This window comes from Perca flavescens, chromosome 3 (genome assembly GCF_004354835.1).
Source record: "Perca flavescens isolate YP-PL-M2 chromosome 3, PFLA_1.0, whole genome shotgun sequence".
Classification (NCBI taxonomy): domain Eukaryota; kingdom Metazoa; phylum Chordata; class Actinopteri; order Perciformes; family Percidae; genus Perca; species Perca flavescens.
In genome coordinates this window covers 41,350,186-41,364,164 of record NC_041333.1, presented here as the reverse complement: position 1 = coordinate 41,364,164, position 13,979 = coordinate 41,350,186, and the positions used below count along the sequence as shown (strand labels likewise).

Here is a 13,979-nt window from a genome sequence, read left to right as displayed (position 1 = left end):
GAGGCGCCCAGGGGGCATCCTTACCAGATGCCCGAACCACCTCAACTGGCTCCTTTCGACGCAAAGGAGCAGCCGCTCTACTCCGAGCTCCTCACGGATGACTGAGCTTCTCACCCTATCTCTAAGGGAGACGCCAGCCACCCTCCTGAGGAAACCCATTTTGGCCGCTTGTACCCTGGATCTCGTTCTTTTTTCGTCATGACCCAGCCTTCATGACCATAGGTGAGGGTAGGAATGAAAACTGACCGGTAGATCGAGAGCTTTGCCTTCTGGCTCAGCTCTCTTTTTCGTCTAACGGTGCGATAGATTGAATGCAATACCGCACCCGCTGCGCCGATTCTCCGACCAATCTCCCGATCCATTGTCCCTTCACTTGCGAACAAAACCCCAAGGTACTTGAACTCCTTCACTTGGGGTAAGGACTCATTCCCTACCTGGAGAAGGCATTCCATCGGTTTCCTGCTGAGAACCATGGCCTCAGATTTAGAGGTGCTGATCCTCATCCCAACCGCTTCACACTCGGTTGCGAACCGATCCAGTGAGTGCTGAAGGTCGCAGGCCGATGATGCCATCAGGACCACATCATCTGCAAAGAGCAGCGATGAGATCCCCAGCCCACCGAACTGCAACCCCTCCCCACCCCGACTACGCCTCGATATCCTGTCCATAAATATTACAAACAGGATTGGTGACAAAGCGCAGCCCTTGCGGAGGCCAACCCTCACCTGAAACGAGTCCGACTTACTGCCGAGAACCCGGACACAGCTTTCACTTTGGTCATACAGAGATTGGATGGCCCTGAGTAGAGACCCCCTCACCCCATACTCCCGCAGCACCTCCCACAGTATCTCCCGGGGGACCCGGTCATACGCCTTCTCCAAATCCACAAAACACATGTAGACCGGTTGGGCATACTCCCAGGCTCCCTCCAGGATCCTTGCGAGAGTGAAGAGCTGGTCCGTTGTTCCACGACCATATCGGCCGAACCCTCCTTTTCAGCACCTTCGAGTAGACTTTACCAGGGAGGCTGAGAAGTGTGATACCCCTGTAATTGGCACACACCCTCTGGTCCCCCTTTTAAAAGGGGAACCACCACCCCAGTCTGCCACTCCTTTGGCACCGTCCCAGACTTCCACGCAATGTTGAAGAGGCGTGTCAACCAGGACAGCCCCTCCACACCCAGAGCCTTGAGCATTTCTGGACGGATCTCATCAATCCCCGGGGCTTTGCCACTGTGTAGTTGTTTGACTACATCAGTGACTTCCGCCTGGGAAATCGACGACAATCCCCCGTTATCCTCCAGCTCTGCTTCTAACATAGAGGGCGTATTAGTCGGATTCAGGAGTTCCTCAAAGTGCTCCTTCCACCGCCCTATTACCTCCTCAGTTGAGGTCAACAGTGTCCCATCCTTACTGTACACAGCTTGGATGGTTCCCCGCTTCCCCCTCCTGAAGTGGCGAACAGTTTTCCAGAAGCACTTTCGTGCCGACCAAAAGTCCTTCTCCATGTCTTCTCCAAACTTCTCCCACACCCGCTGCTTTGCCTCTTTCACAGCATAACCTTAAACTTTCATGGGATAACATATCCCGGAAAGACTCCTTCTTCAGTCAGACGGCTTCCCTGACCACCGGTGTCCACCACGGTGTTCGTGGGTTACCGCCCCTTGAGGCACCTAAGACCCTAAGACCACAGCTCCTCGCCGCAGCTTCAGCAATGGAAACTTTGAACATTGTCCACTCGGGTTCAATGCCCCCAGCCTCCACAGGGATGCACAAAAAGCTCCGCCGGAGGTGTGAGTTGAAAGTCTGTCGGACAGGGGCCTTCTCCAGACGTTCCCAATTTACCCGCACTACACGTTTGGGCTTACCAGGTCTGTCCAGAGTCTTCCCCCACCCCCTGACCCAACTCACCACCAGATGGTGATCGGTTGACAGCTCTGCCCCTCTCTTCACCTGAGTGTCCAAAACATACGGCCTCAGATCAGATGAAACGATTATGAAATCGATCATTGACCTTCGGCCTAGGGTGCTCTGGTACCAGGTACACTTATGAGTATCCCTATGTTCGAACATGGTGTTTGTTATAGACAATCCATGACTAGCACAGAAGTCCAACAACAAACAACCACTCTGGTTGAGATCAGGGAGGCCGTTCCTCCCAATCACGCCTCTCAGGTGTCTCCATCATTGCCCACGCAGTGCGTTGAAGTCCCCCAGCAGAACAATGGAGTCCCCCACTGGAGCCCCATGCAGGACTCCAGTCAAGGTCTCCAAGAAGGCCGAATACTCCGAACTCCTGTTTGGTGCATATGCACAAACAACAGTCAGAGTTTTCCCCCACAACCCGCAGGCGTGGGGAGGCGACCCTCTCGTCCACCGGGTAAACTCCAACACAGCGGCGCTCAGTCGGGGGCTTGTGAGTATCCCTACACCCGCCCGGCACCTCACACCCTGGGCAACTCCGGAGAAGAAAAGAGTCCAACCCCTATCCAGGAGTACGGTTCCAGAACCGAGACTGTGCGTAGAGGTAAGCCCCACCAGATCTAACCGGTAGCGCTCCACCTCCCGCACCAGTTCCGGCTCCTTCCCCACAGAGGTGACGTTCCACGTCCCCAGAGCCAGCGTCTGCTGCCCGGGTCTGGTCTGTCGAGGCCCCTGACCTTCACTGCCACCCATGTGGCAGCGCACCCGACCCCAGCGGTTCCTCCCACAGGTGGTGGGCCCATGGGCTGGAGAGATGGGAGCCACGTAGCTTGTTCGGGCTGTGCCCGGCCGGGCTCCGTGGAAAACCCGGCCACCAGGCGCTCGCCGACGAGCCCGCCATCTGGGCCTGGCTCCAGACGGGGGCCCCGGCTTCCTCCGGGCAGGGTCACTCCATCTCTACCTTGTTTTTCCATAGGGTTTTTGAACCATTCTTTGTCTGGCCCCTCACCTGAGACCACTTTGCCTTGGGAGACCCTACCAGAAGCACAAAGCTCCAGACAACACAGCCCTCAGGTTCACAGAGACACACAAACCTCTCCACCACGATAAGGTGATGGTTCACGGAGAAGTTGAATCTAATCTAATCTAATTAAGGGCCATAGCCTGCAGTGGACAGTCAAGGGGAACAGTCTCAATGTCCAGTTCTTGGGCCGATTCACGATGCAAAAAATTGTCATCAGCACCAAAGTCAATAAGCGCACTGACAGGGAAACTCCGGGACTGCCACTGGAGGGAGGTCTGGAGCCGAAATCACCAAAACTTTTCCCATTAATGATGAGCCGACCCTTTTATCTGGGCAGGAAGAGACAAAATTACCAGCCTCACCACAGTAAAGGCAAGATCGAGCATTAATGCGGCGTGCACGCTCCTCAGAGGACAATTGTACACAGCCCACCTCCATGGCTTCGGGTTCGGAACTGCTCGTAGGGACTCGGGGAGTCTCGTCCGCTTCCAGAGCAAAACGGCGGGGAGGAGTTGATAGGTGACAGACAGGTAACCTGGGGCTGGCCGTCTTCTCACAGCGGCGCTCCTGAATGCGATTATCCAACCTGATGGCTGGAGAAGTCAGTTTAACCAGCGTAGAAGTTTCATCATGTGACACAAGTTCATCCTTCAAAGTCTCAAATAAAGCATTAATAAACACTCCTTGCAACACCTCATCATTCCAGGCACTCACCGCTGGCAGAGTCCAGAACTCCACCGCCATCTCTGCAATGTTGTGTGATCCCTGCCAAATAGACAACAAACACTTAGCAGCCTCCTTACCCAATACTGGGTGATCGAAAACCTTCCTCATCTCTGTGGTGAATGCCAAATAGGAATCGCACACAGCTAACTGACTCTCCCATATTGCAGATCCCCAGGAAAGGGCAGAAACGATAGTAGAGTTAATTAAGTAAGTGATACAGGATCTATCAGTGGCATAGGGTAGTGGCTGTTGCTAAAAAAACTAAAGAACACTGTGTAAGGAAATCGCCACAGGTTCCCATGTTACCACCGTAACGCTCAGGAGTAGGAACAAAAGGCTCTATAATTTGCGCTGGCGGAGCAAGCAAAGCAGACGGACCAGAGGGAGAGGTGGCTTGCATGCCATGACTTGAATGGTTAGGGGAGATACTTGATTCGTGAGGAGTTGGACCTGATTGAGCAACATCTGACTGTTATCGGAGATAGTCTTGAATAGTGTATCGTGATTTCAGGGGTGGGCTGGGTCTGTTGGGTTCATTTTGAGGTCAGATACTGTTAGGTTTGAATGCTAAACATAACCCAAATTCAGAGAGATGCAGAGCCAAGAGTGTGAATTTAAAAGGTTTTATTCAAAGTACTCAAGTGTCAAGTCCAGGTTTCCAGGGTGGAGAACAGGTCAGGTGAATTCCGGGAAAGAGTGGGTCCATCAGAGAGAGACAGTAGGCTGGCTAGCGGGGGGTCCAGTGGTGGTTGTTCTGGTAGCAGGAGTCAGGTTCCAATAGTAGCTGAGGCACAAGAGAAGGGATCAGGACAGGAAAACATACAAGTAGACTAAACAGATAGGCAAAGGTTTATCTGGAGCGAGACTACCTGTAGTATTGTCTATGATCTGACGCAGAGTGAAGGAATGACCCGGTATATGAAGCAGAGGTTGATTGTGATGGGTGAGAAGCAGCTGGAAGCCTGACTACCACATACCAGACTCCACTCCTGCAATTATGACAGACAGAGGGAGGGAGAGAGGAGAGAATCTACCTACGGGTAGCGGGCTTAACAGGACGGGACGGGTAAAATATTGCACATGATGTATGATTATTGTAATATTATTGCACTTTGGATAATAAAGGTAAGTTAATGGTTTGTATGTTTGTTGAGTGTTCTGATGGCCCATGGAAAGAAACTGCTTTTCAATCAGTTTGTTCTTCCAGAGGGAAGCAGACTGAGCCAGTGATGTCCAGGGTGGAGGTGGTCCTGAATAACCAAAAGCAGCCGTTATAGATGAGTTAAGCAGAAAAACCATAACAAAGCACAACCGTCGGTGACAACAGTTGAGTTTAGATGCCAAAACAACAAGGAAGTATTCGAACATTCGTTTCCTGGATGAAAGTCTTATCAACCTTTCCTTGACATGAACTCTGCTCCCCCAATCAAGAGCCCTGTGTTTTACTTTTAACATGCCAATATTTCAAATCATTTGTTTTGTTTGCAAAGAAAATGCAAGTGATTTATTATCTACCTTTTAGGGAAACTTGCTTCTTACATTAAAACTAAAATGTGACTTTTTCTTAACTTTCTTTTCAAACAACGTGTGCTGTGATTGCAATTGTTGGAAATATTCAGTAAATAGCCAATAACATGTCATCTGTGTTGCCTTTAAGTATTTTGACATCACAAAGTTAAGATATGCACTCTTTCATTAGAAATAAAATCATTCCTCTAATAGTTGAGCATGTTTACAGTACAAACCTCGTCCGTGAAAAAAATAAAGAAAAATCAAAAATCTTTCATTAATCATCATCAGGGTCAAATGTTCAATTAATCGTGATTTTAGGTAACATCGTCCAGCTCTATAGGCCTGTTCTACATTCTTTTACCAAAAGCAAGATTTCTACATACGTTACGGATTTTGGACATATTCAGTCCGTACATTACAGGATTGAAGAGCGGCTGGCACGTAAGCCAGTACAATGACAGAAAAATGCGTAACATGATGGGTAAACTGTTCATATTAAATCTGCCTTGTACTATTTCAAAGAAAGCCCCGAAAGAAAAGTTGAGCAGGGAAAGAAGGTGAGGTGTGCAGGTACTGACAGCTTTCTGTCTGGTCTGTTTGGAACCAGAATAACACACTTTAAGAATCCTCATGTAGGAGTAAATAATGAGAATTATAAGAGCAAATATTACTGTAAACATGTATACAAGTCCATGTATGTTATTGACGGTTGTGTCGAAGCATGCCAGTTTAACGATTGAGTAGTTGTCACAGTACACTTTTTGAATCATGTTCCCACACAGCTGTAAGGGGACACTCAGAGACATCATGACAACAATATGAAGTACACTGTATAACCATACGGACGCAATAAGCACGGCAACCTTGTTAGATGTCATACGTGTGTGATATTGCAGGGGATAACAGATAGCAAGGTATCTGTCATAAGACATGACTCCTAAGGTAAAGAATTCTACATGTCCATAGAAATGCACAGAAAAAATCTGCAGGAAACAAAGAGAAGCAGAAACAGTGTGAATGTCAGAGAGGATCTGAACCAGAAGGAATGGAAACAACCCTGTACTACCAAGCAGTTCATTTACAAACAGGCTGCACAGAAAAAGGTACATAGGTTCATGTAAGCTTCTGTTCATACATATAACCACAATAAGCAAAACATTAGCACAAACTATTAACATATATAAAGACATAACAATCATGAAATATAAATATTTGAAAACCCCGATGTCAAAGTAGGCACCAAGTTTGAAATATGAAACCTGTGTAGAGTTGATCATGATTATTCTTTTGGTTGTTGAAGCGATTGTTAACAGTGTTTAGTGGATAGACAAAACATCAAATAATAATAAAAAGATATCAATAATATAAAATACACCTCAGTGTAACACAGGTTGAGACATGGATTGGATAAATCTAGCGTTGATTCGCTCACCTGCTATAGTCTCACTGTGACCCCCTCCCAACTGAGCGGAGACACTTATTCTACTTCTTTTATTCAGAGAGCAGTACGATGTCATCATCAAATCACACCCTGATTGTCTGTATTGATTGAAACTATTAAAAAACTATTACAATTATTATTCTAGGGGCACCTGAGTAGCTTGCCTGGTTGAGCGTGCATCCCATGTACAGAGGCTCAGTCCTTGCAGCAGCAGCTGCGGGTTCAGTTCTGATCTGCAGCCTTTTGCTGCATGCCATTTCCCCCTCTATTCCCCCCTTTACTGTCTTCAGCTTTCCTATGCAATAAAAGCATAAAATGGCTCCAAATTTTGTTCACAAAGTTCTTAATATTTTTTCTTATGGGGGCGATCTCTAGTTCACCAAGTGGAGTGTGGGTCTACAGGGTCCTGGTGTCGAATCAGACCTACTGCCCTTTGCTGCATCTCATTCCTTCTCTCTCTCTCTCTCTCTCCCCCTTTCTGGACCATCTACTATTCTATGTAATGAAATAAAAATAAAAAATTAAAATCTTGTTCTCCTTTTAAATGAATTCTTCCATAACAATCATAAATAAATGTTTTGTGTGTTTAATGTTACAGTTTACTCCTTTTGGTGTGACTTGGATGTTACACGACAGTACAGGAACTTTTGACGTCAGAGTTTTGCTTTACGCTCTTGTCCCTGAAGTGTGTGTAAACTCTGGTACAAATCTGTCAGTTGTCGGGAAAGAAAAAAATAAATGTCTCGTGCGATCCTGACTTTTAGGCTTTTACAATAATCTTTGTTTGAAATGTTTAAACAAAACTGGATCATTCAAGTAATCGTTAAGCAATACATTAACCCTTGTACAATCATTACTGCTGTAAATAAAATACCAACACAAAATATAGTGAAACAAAACTGAAGGAAAATAGGAAAGAAATGTAAAAAGTAGTTAGGGGTTAACAGGTTCACTCCCAAAAAGAATTTGGAGTTAGCCAGTGTACATGTGATTTGTGTGCACGTACATGTAGACTGGTGTGCATGTATGTTTTACTGTCAAAACAAACATTCAATACAGACTCTAGTCTGTATCCATTCTGTCTTCTTAGATTAAAATGAGTCCTATCTCTCATTCTTATGAACTACAGAAATTGGAAATAAACTGCCAAGACTATACGCCAGATGTACCTGTGAAGATTGCACAAAAGTGGTAGTAGAAGATTTAAGGGTCTACACACGAGGTCCAAGGAAGCCAAGTCGGCTGGAATCCTTTCAAGGCTTGAGTTTGTTGACCGAAGAGCTTCCTTCTCTACCGCTGTTTCACATTAAATCGATGGTTACTCGCACATGGGTTATGTCTTCTGTGACACCTGACAGTCTAAGGCATGCAAGGTGTTTTTGAGGAGCAGAATAGAAACAGTAAATATGGTATCCAAAAAAGATTTTACTACCGAAGCTTGAGGTAGTGCTGATTATTGTTTGAGAAAAAGGTTTAGGATGGAAGTGCATACCAACAGAGTGAAGTGAGACACACAGCTATTCCTAGGGCTCAACTTGTTTGCGTCTTCATCCTCTTGCGGGATTAGACTCCCTGCCCCTTTTCAGGTGAAGAGGCAGCTCCTCTTCCTGGGAGGGAGGACAACATGTTGAGTTGGTCTGGCTGAACGTGTGGTTCAGAAGCAGAACCGCAATTGTCACGGCTGTGCAGTTGGGTACTGAGAGGCATTCAACCCACATGGTGAGAGTGCAGGTGACGATGAGGAGGTCCTGGTTACCTTGCACAGTTCTGGTAACTTGTCCGATCCAGTTTACCTGGAGTTGGGGCCACAAGAGTGTGACCCCCTTTCCCTGGAGTACAGAGAAGGCGCCTGCTCCAGCCACCTTGAGGAGAGTCTGTGGGGACTCTGAAGGAAGGCAGTGTGTTGCTGTGCAAAAGCTGGAGACGGGTCAGGTGGGCACAAGTCATGGTGCAAGTCTGGCCTGACGGCAGGATTCTTTGGTCAAAGTGGTATGGGCATGTCTGTGGGCGTGACGCCATAAAGGGATGCACCTTCAACCATACAGGTGCTGTGCAGTGCATCGCTTGTGTTCAGCGAGCAAAGGAAAGACCTGTGAGTGTTGGAAGTGTCAAAGCTGCCAGCGTGCGGCGGTTGTGGGTTCGCTGGCGGCAAGGAAGAGTTCAGGCTCTGGTAAAATTATGGCCATTGGAGGAAGTCCCCTAGGCTCATGAATGACTGTGACTTGTCCATCTGGGGCTGGCAGACAACCTGCAGAATCAAGTGGCTTCAGGGTGTTGACCTGAGCCTGACTGTGTCCACGGTGGTAGTCAGTGAGTGGGCCTGGTCTCAGGTGGTTGTGATCGGTATCCATGTCTTCTATGTCACTGACACAGATGTGAATAGGATGCACAAGAGTCATACTCTTGGGTGAGATATTGACCAAAACAGGTTTTGTGATTGGTGACTTTTCTTGCAGGTAACTGGGGATGCCAACACTGCAGGCTACAGCTAGTACTGGTGTACTGAGGAGGAGCATCGCTCTAACGACTGCAGAAGTGTTAGAATGTGTCTGAGTTATCTTGGACACACAGTCCAACAGGGCTAGGGTGCTAACACCCCCTTTTGCCACACCTGAGGTATCTGTACTTTGGGCGTTGCCCTTGTGGACAGAATATTCCAAGGACATCAGGGGAGGGGTTTGTGAGACGCTAAGCGTGGTCGTATCAGGGAACACTCTGGGCTCCTCTAGTTCCCTTCCCTGGTCTAGTTCTGCTGATGAGGAATCCGTGTCAGGTCCCTTTGAGGAGTCTGACAGTTCTGGTGGATACAGACCTTGTTCTTGGGATGGACATGTGCTGTCTGAGTCATCGGAAGCTCCATGGTCGCTCAGGTCAATGAGGTAGGCCTCCTTCCCCCTTTGGTGGGGGCGGAGTTCCGGCAAAATGTGGCTTTGAGTGACAAAATCTATCCATCGTGGTGGATGAAAGTTTAGATCCACTTTTACTGCACAGGGTTTGGAAGTAATCTTCCTCTTTATAGGGTGGAGATCCAGTTGCTTCAGGAAGCAAGTCTCTCCTCTGGGAAAGTGAAGAAGAGTGGTTTCTCCACCGAGGTGGCGGAGAAGAGACAGTCTCTCTGACTGGGAGGAGGCCGAGGAGAAAGAGAAAGGGAGTGGTCTCTCCTCTGAGGGGGAGGAGAGTAGAACTATTCTTTGCTGAGCACGCTGAAGTAAGCCGGAAGATCTCATCATGGTTGGCTTGGACTCTGTCTAAGGCAAATCACGGCTGTGGTTTAAGTGACAAACGGAAGGTTTATTGTCTCGCTTGTACAGTAACTAACTTCTCCGCGGTGGGAGATAGCAGTGTAGCATTACAGTTTCAATAAGCTGCAGTATCAAACACAACATATATCAACAAGTACCGTGATCCAGTACTTTCAGAGCAATAAATTGGACTCTGTGGTCACAATCATATTAATAGCAAGATATGCAACAGTAGCACTTACTAATTAATCACATTCAATGTTGTAATAAGTTGCAGCAATAGCGGTTACTGACATTAATAACACACACCTATATTTCTCTGCCCAGAAACTTTAGCCTCCTTACTGCGTGTGTTCCCGTTTGTTTGGTCCCATAGATGCTCAACGGTAAACAAAACGGATACGTCTCACTCGTCAGTGATTCACGGGAAAAAAATGGTTTCTCTCCAAAGGCAGCAAAGAACCAGTTCAGTCGACTCGATAAGAAAAGCGGTGTGCCTGGTGTCCGAAAAATTGGCTCTGCGTTTGGTGTGAACACAGCATTCGACCCAACCAGTCTACCTTGCAGCATTTCTGTGCATGTGTCTAACTATAATACTTTTTGCTCTCACAATTCAACAATGATCAAACGTTAACAAAACTAATTTATGAATCAAAACTGCTCATGCCTTCTATTTTCTAGATGTTTATTCGAGTAATGCTTTGGCATGGCACACTTTAGTTCACTTTGTGCCCCGCACCTTGATTAAAGAAAATAGAATCCTGGTTGTGGTTCTTATAACTGTCTGGAAATAGGCTTCTGGGGGGTGTTTTGTATGGCTCTGGATCTCCCGGGAGTTAATGTAGGAGGTTCTGTGGGAGAATGGGGGTAAAGCTGTCCCATCTCTTGGACTGTAAACCCAAAGTGAGAGCTGTGTTTGGGTTTTCAGTAGTGAGTCAGACTCGTTTCAGGTGAGGGTTGGCCTCCTCCAGGGCTGCGCTTTATCACCAATCATGTTTGTGTCATGGTCTGGCTGTGTTTCTCTCTCATCCCTCTTGTTTCCTCTGGTTCCCCTGACTGCTGTTTCTGTCTGTCTTTGTTTGTCATGTTCTGTCTAGTCTGTGTGTGTTTCGGGCTGTGACTTTCAAGCTTCACTCGCTCCCGTCCCCTGATCCCTGGCAGCATCTCACACCTGAAGCTCATCCAATAATCAACCTGCTGTGTGATGAATCCTGCCTCACCTATGGTCATGAAGGCTGGGTCATAACCATAGACCGTATAATATTAAGGGACAGAGCATGTGTGACGTCACCCATTGGTTTGTTGTGATCTGCTATGAGTCGTTGAGATGGCCGTTATGGGCGCAGCCATCCTGGTTGCTGATGTGACGATTTTAGACCAGAGGGACGAGTGAGGGAGGACCCCTTACATTCTACATTACGTTACACACTTTCACTGGCAATCACATCATAGCCACGCCCTAAACCACCCCGTTTTAAAATCAACAAGACCATAATTCAAAAAATGAACATCATTCTGTGTTGCAGAAGACTTAAAACTAGCGATTGAGACCATAAACTCAAATGTTTATTGAGGTACTAAATCAAGTGAGAAGTGGGTCACTTTCTCATAGACTTTTACAGAAACCGACCTCCTTTTACAACCACACGTGTCGCCCTCTGCTGGAATTCAGATAGAATGCAGGTTTAAGGTACTTCCACATTTGCAGCACTTTGCCCAACCGGATCCTTTGTCCATTAATTTTATACAGTCTATGGTCATAACCGAAAGAACTAGATCTCAGGGAACAAGTGGCCAAAATGTTTTTTCTAAATATGGTGGCTGGCGTCTCACTTAGAGATAGGGTAAGAAGCTCAGTCGTCTGTGAGGAACTTCAAAGAAGGTTCTGGAATGCCTCGCCATCCCCCAGTTAGAGCTGGTTAATGTGGCTCGGGAAAGGGAAGTTTGGGGTCCCCAGCTGGAGCTACTGCCCCCACGATCTGACCCTGGATAAGAAGAGGAAGATGGATGGATGGATGCTTTGCTTTTTGCTTGTACGATTAACAGCAAAAATTCTCTAAGAATCTCTTATATCCAAGCAAACCTAATTGATATTGAATCGGAAATGTAATTGATTCACGACCTTGTTAATCGGAATCATAATGGGAAATCATTGGCGATAGCCAGCCCTACTGGGACTAACATTAAAGTATCATTTAATACTATGTTTACTTGACCCGGAGTGACCGTTGCATCCATGTGTACTGACATCTTGGTATTATTATTACCTGGCCCTGTGTAGGTACTATATGTAAATAAATATCAAAGTTCCTAGGAAAGTCTACTTCTTCACAAAACTAACCAAATCAGAAAGGGTCGCTGAATCTAGTACCACTACTTTGTTTTAATGGCATCTCGACATTTAATTAAGGTTTTATTTTTTGAGATTTTGAGATGTTCGTTCGTCTATGAGTTTTTCTTTTCTTGATAATCAAAAATCAGTAACAATCAGAGTGTTCTGTAATAATGACGTAAGTCTGCTGCTGTGGGCATCGATGGTCTTGAAAAGGTTAAAAGAAGCAGGAGCAGAGATTCACCTCAGTTAAGACGGACTCATTCTGACTAAGCAGAGCAGCAGATGAATTTACTGAATGTCATCAATTCTGTTCTGTCATTTCTGACCTAAACATATTGACTTTAAATAAGAAAGATGGTAAGTTTGAAGAATATGTTTGCTTTTGTAAGAATTGATGTCTTTACTGTTTGCAGGCTGAATACTGCTTGTGTGTTAATGCAGTGAGTCCAGGATGAACGTACATTTGACATTTAAACTAGATCGACTTTTACATATCTCCTACAAAATGTAACATTGTCAACTGTTCGTCCCGTTCAAACTTATAAAAGGTTGTGTTGTGAACAAAACGGATGATCATGGTAAACTCTACACAGGTTTCATATTTCACTTTTGGTGCATACTTTGATATCGGGCTCTTTAAATACTTGCTTTTCACGATTATTATGTGTTTTTATACTGTGATTGTTTGTGCCAATCTTTTGCTGATTGTGGTTATCTGTGTGAACAGAAGCTTACATGAACCTATGTACCTTTTTCTGTGCAGCCTATTTGTGAATGAACTGTTTGGAAGTACAACGATGTTCCCATTTCTTCTGGTTCAGATCCTCTCTCACATTCACACTATTTCTGCTTCTCTTTGTTTCCTGCAGGATTTCTGTTTGTATACATATGTAAATGTACAGTTTTATAATCTAGCTGTCATGTCTTATGACAGATATCTTGCTATCTGTTATCCTCTGCAATATAACACACGTATGACATCTAACAAGGTTGCCGTGCTTATTCTTCTATCATGGTTATTCCCTCTTCTTGCAATTGTTGTCATGATATCATTGAGTTCCTCTTTACAGCTGTGTGGTAACCGTATTGACAGATTGGTCTGCGACAACTACTCTATTGTGAAACTGGCCTGCTCTGACACCACAGTCAATAACATCTATGGACTCATTAACACTTTCATTGTTGTATTTGGTCTTGCAATACTAATCTTTTACACCTATATAAGGATTCTTAAAGTTAGTTGTTCAGGTTCTAAACATACCAGACAGAAAGCTGTCAGTACTTGCACACCTCACCTAGCTTCCCTGCTCAACTTTTCTTTTGGTTGTTTTTTTGAAATATTACAGAGCAGGTTTAATATGAGCAATGCACCCATTATGTTGCGCATTTTTTTATCTTCATACTTCCTCACCTGTCAGCCGCTCTTCAACCCTTTAATGTATGGACTAAATTTGACAAAAATCCGCATCATATGTAAAAGTCTCATCTTTGGTAAAGTGTAAGATACAAATTTTAAAAGCCATGTAGTGTATTTCCTCAGCTGCAATAAAAAAACGTTAAACAGTTACATTGTAAATATTTGTTTTTGTATTTATTGTTTATTACATATTAATGTTTAATATGTGTATGTATGCACCAAAAAACACCTTTTACACATGGCTGCAAATTAAAAAAAAGTATAAATTACATAAGAAAACTAAAGTTAGCATCATTAAATGTGCCCTGCCACACGTATTTCATTACTTTGTGGTAATGTCTTAAGTTCTACCATGGACTC

General features: G+C 45.4%; 1 protein-coding gene across 1 annotated transcript; it reads right to left on the bottom strand.

The window, feature by feature from the left end:
• Positions 1–4,399: 4,399 nt before the first annotated feature.
• Positions 4,400–6,461, bottom strand: LOC114553024 (olfactory receptor 142-like). Its single transcript, XM_028574118.1, has 2 exons — positions 5,568–6,461; positions 4,400–4,456 (listed from the first exon to the last, which is right to left on the bottom strand). The coding sequence occupies exons 1-2, from the start codon at positions 6,459–6,461 to the stop codon at positions 4,400–4,402; spliced, it is 951 nt and encodes a 316-aa protein (XP_028429919.1).
• Between the last annotated feature and the right edge of the window lie 7,518 nt (positions 6,462–13,979).

Coding starts and splice junctions, on each gene's coding strand:
- LOC114553024 (XM_028574118.1), bottom strand. CDS start 6,461: ATGATCAACTCTACACAGGTTTCATATTTCAAACTTGGTGCCTACTTT. Junction 4,457..5,567: donor ATATGTCCAAAATCCGTAAC/GTATGTAGAAAT, acceptor CTTGTGCCTCAG/CTACTATTGGAACCTGACTC.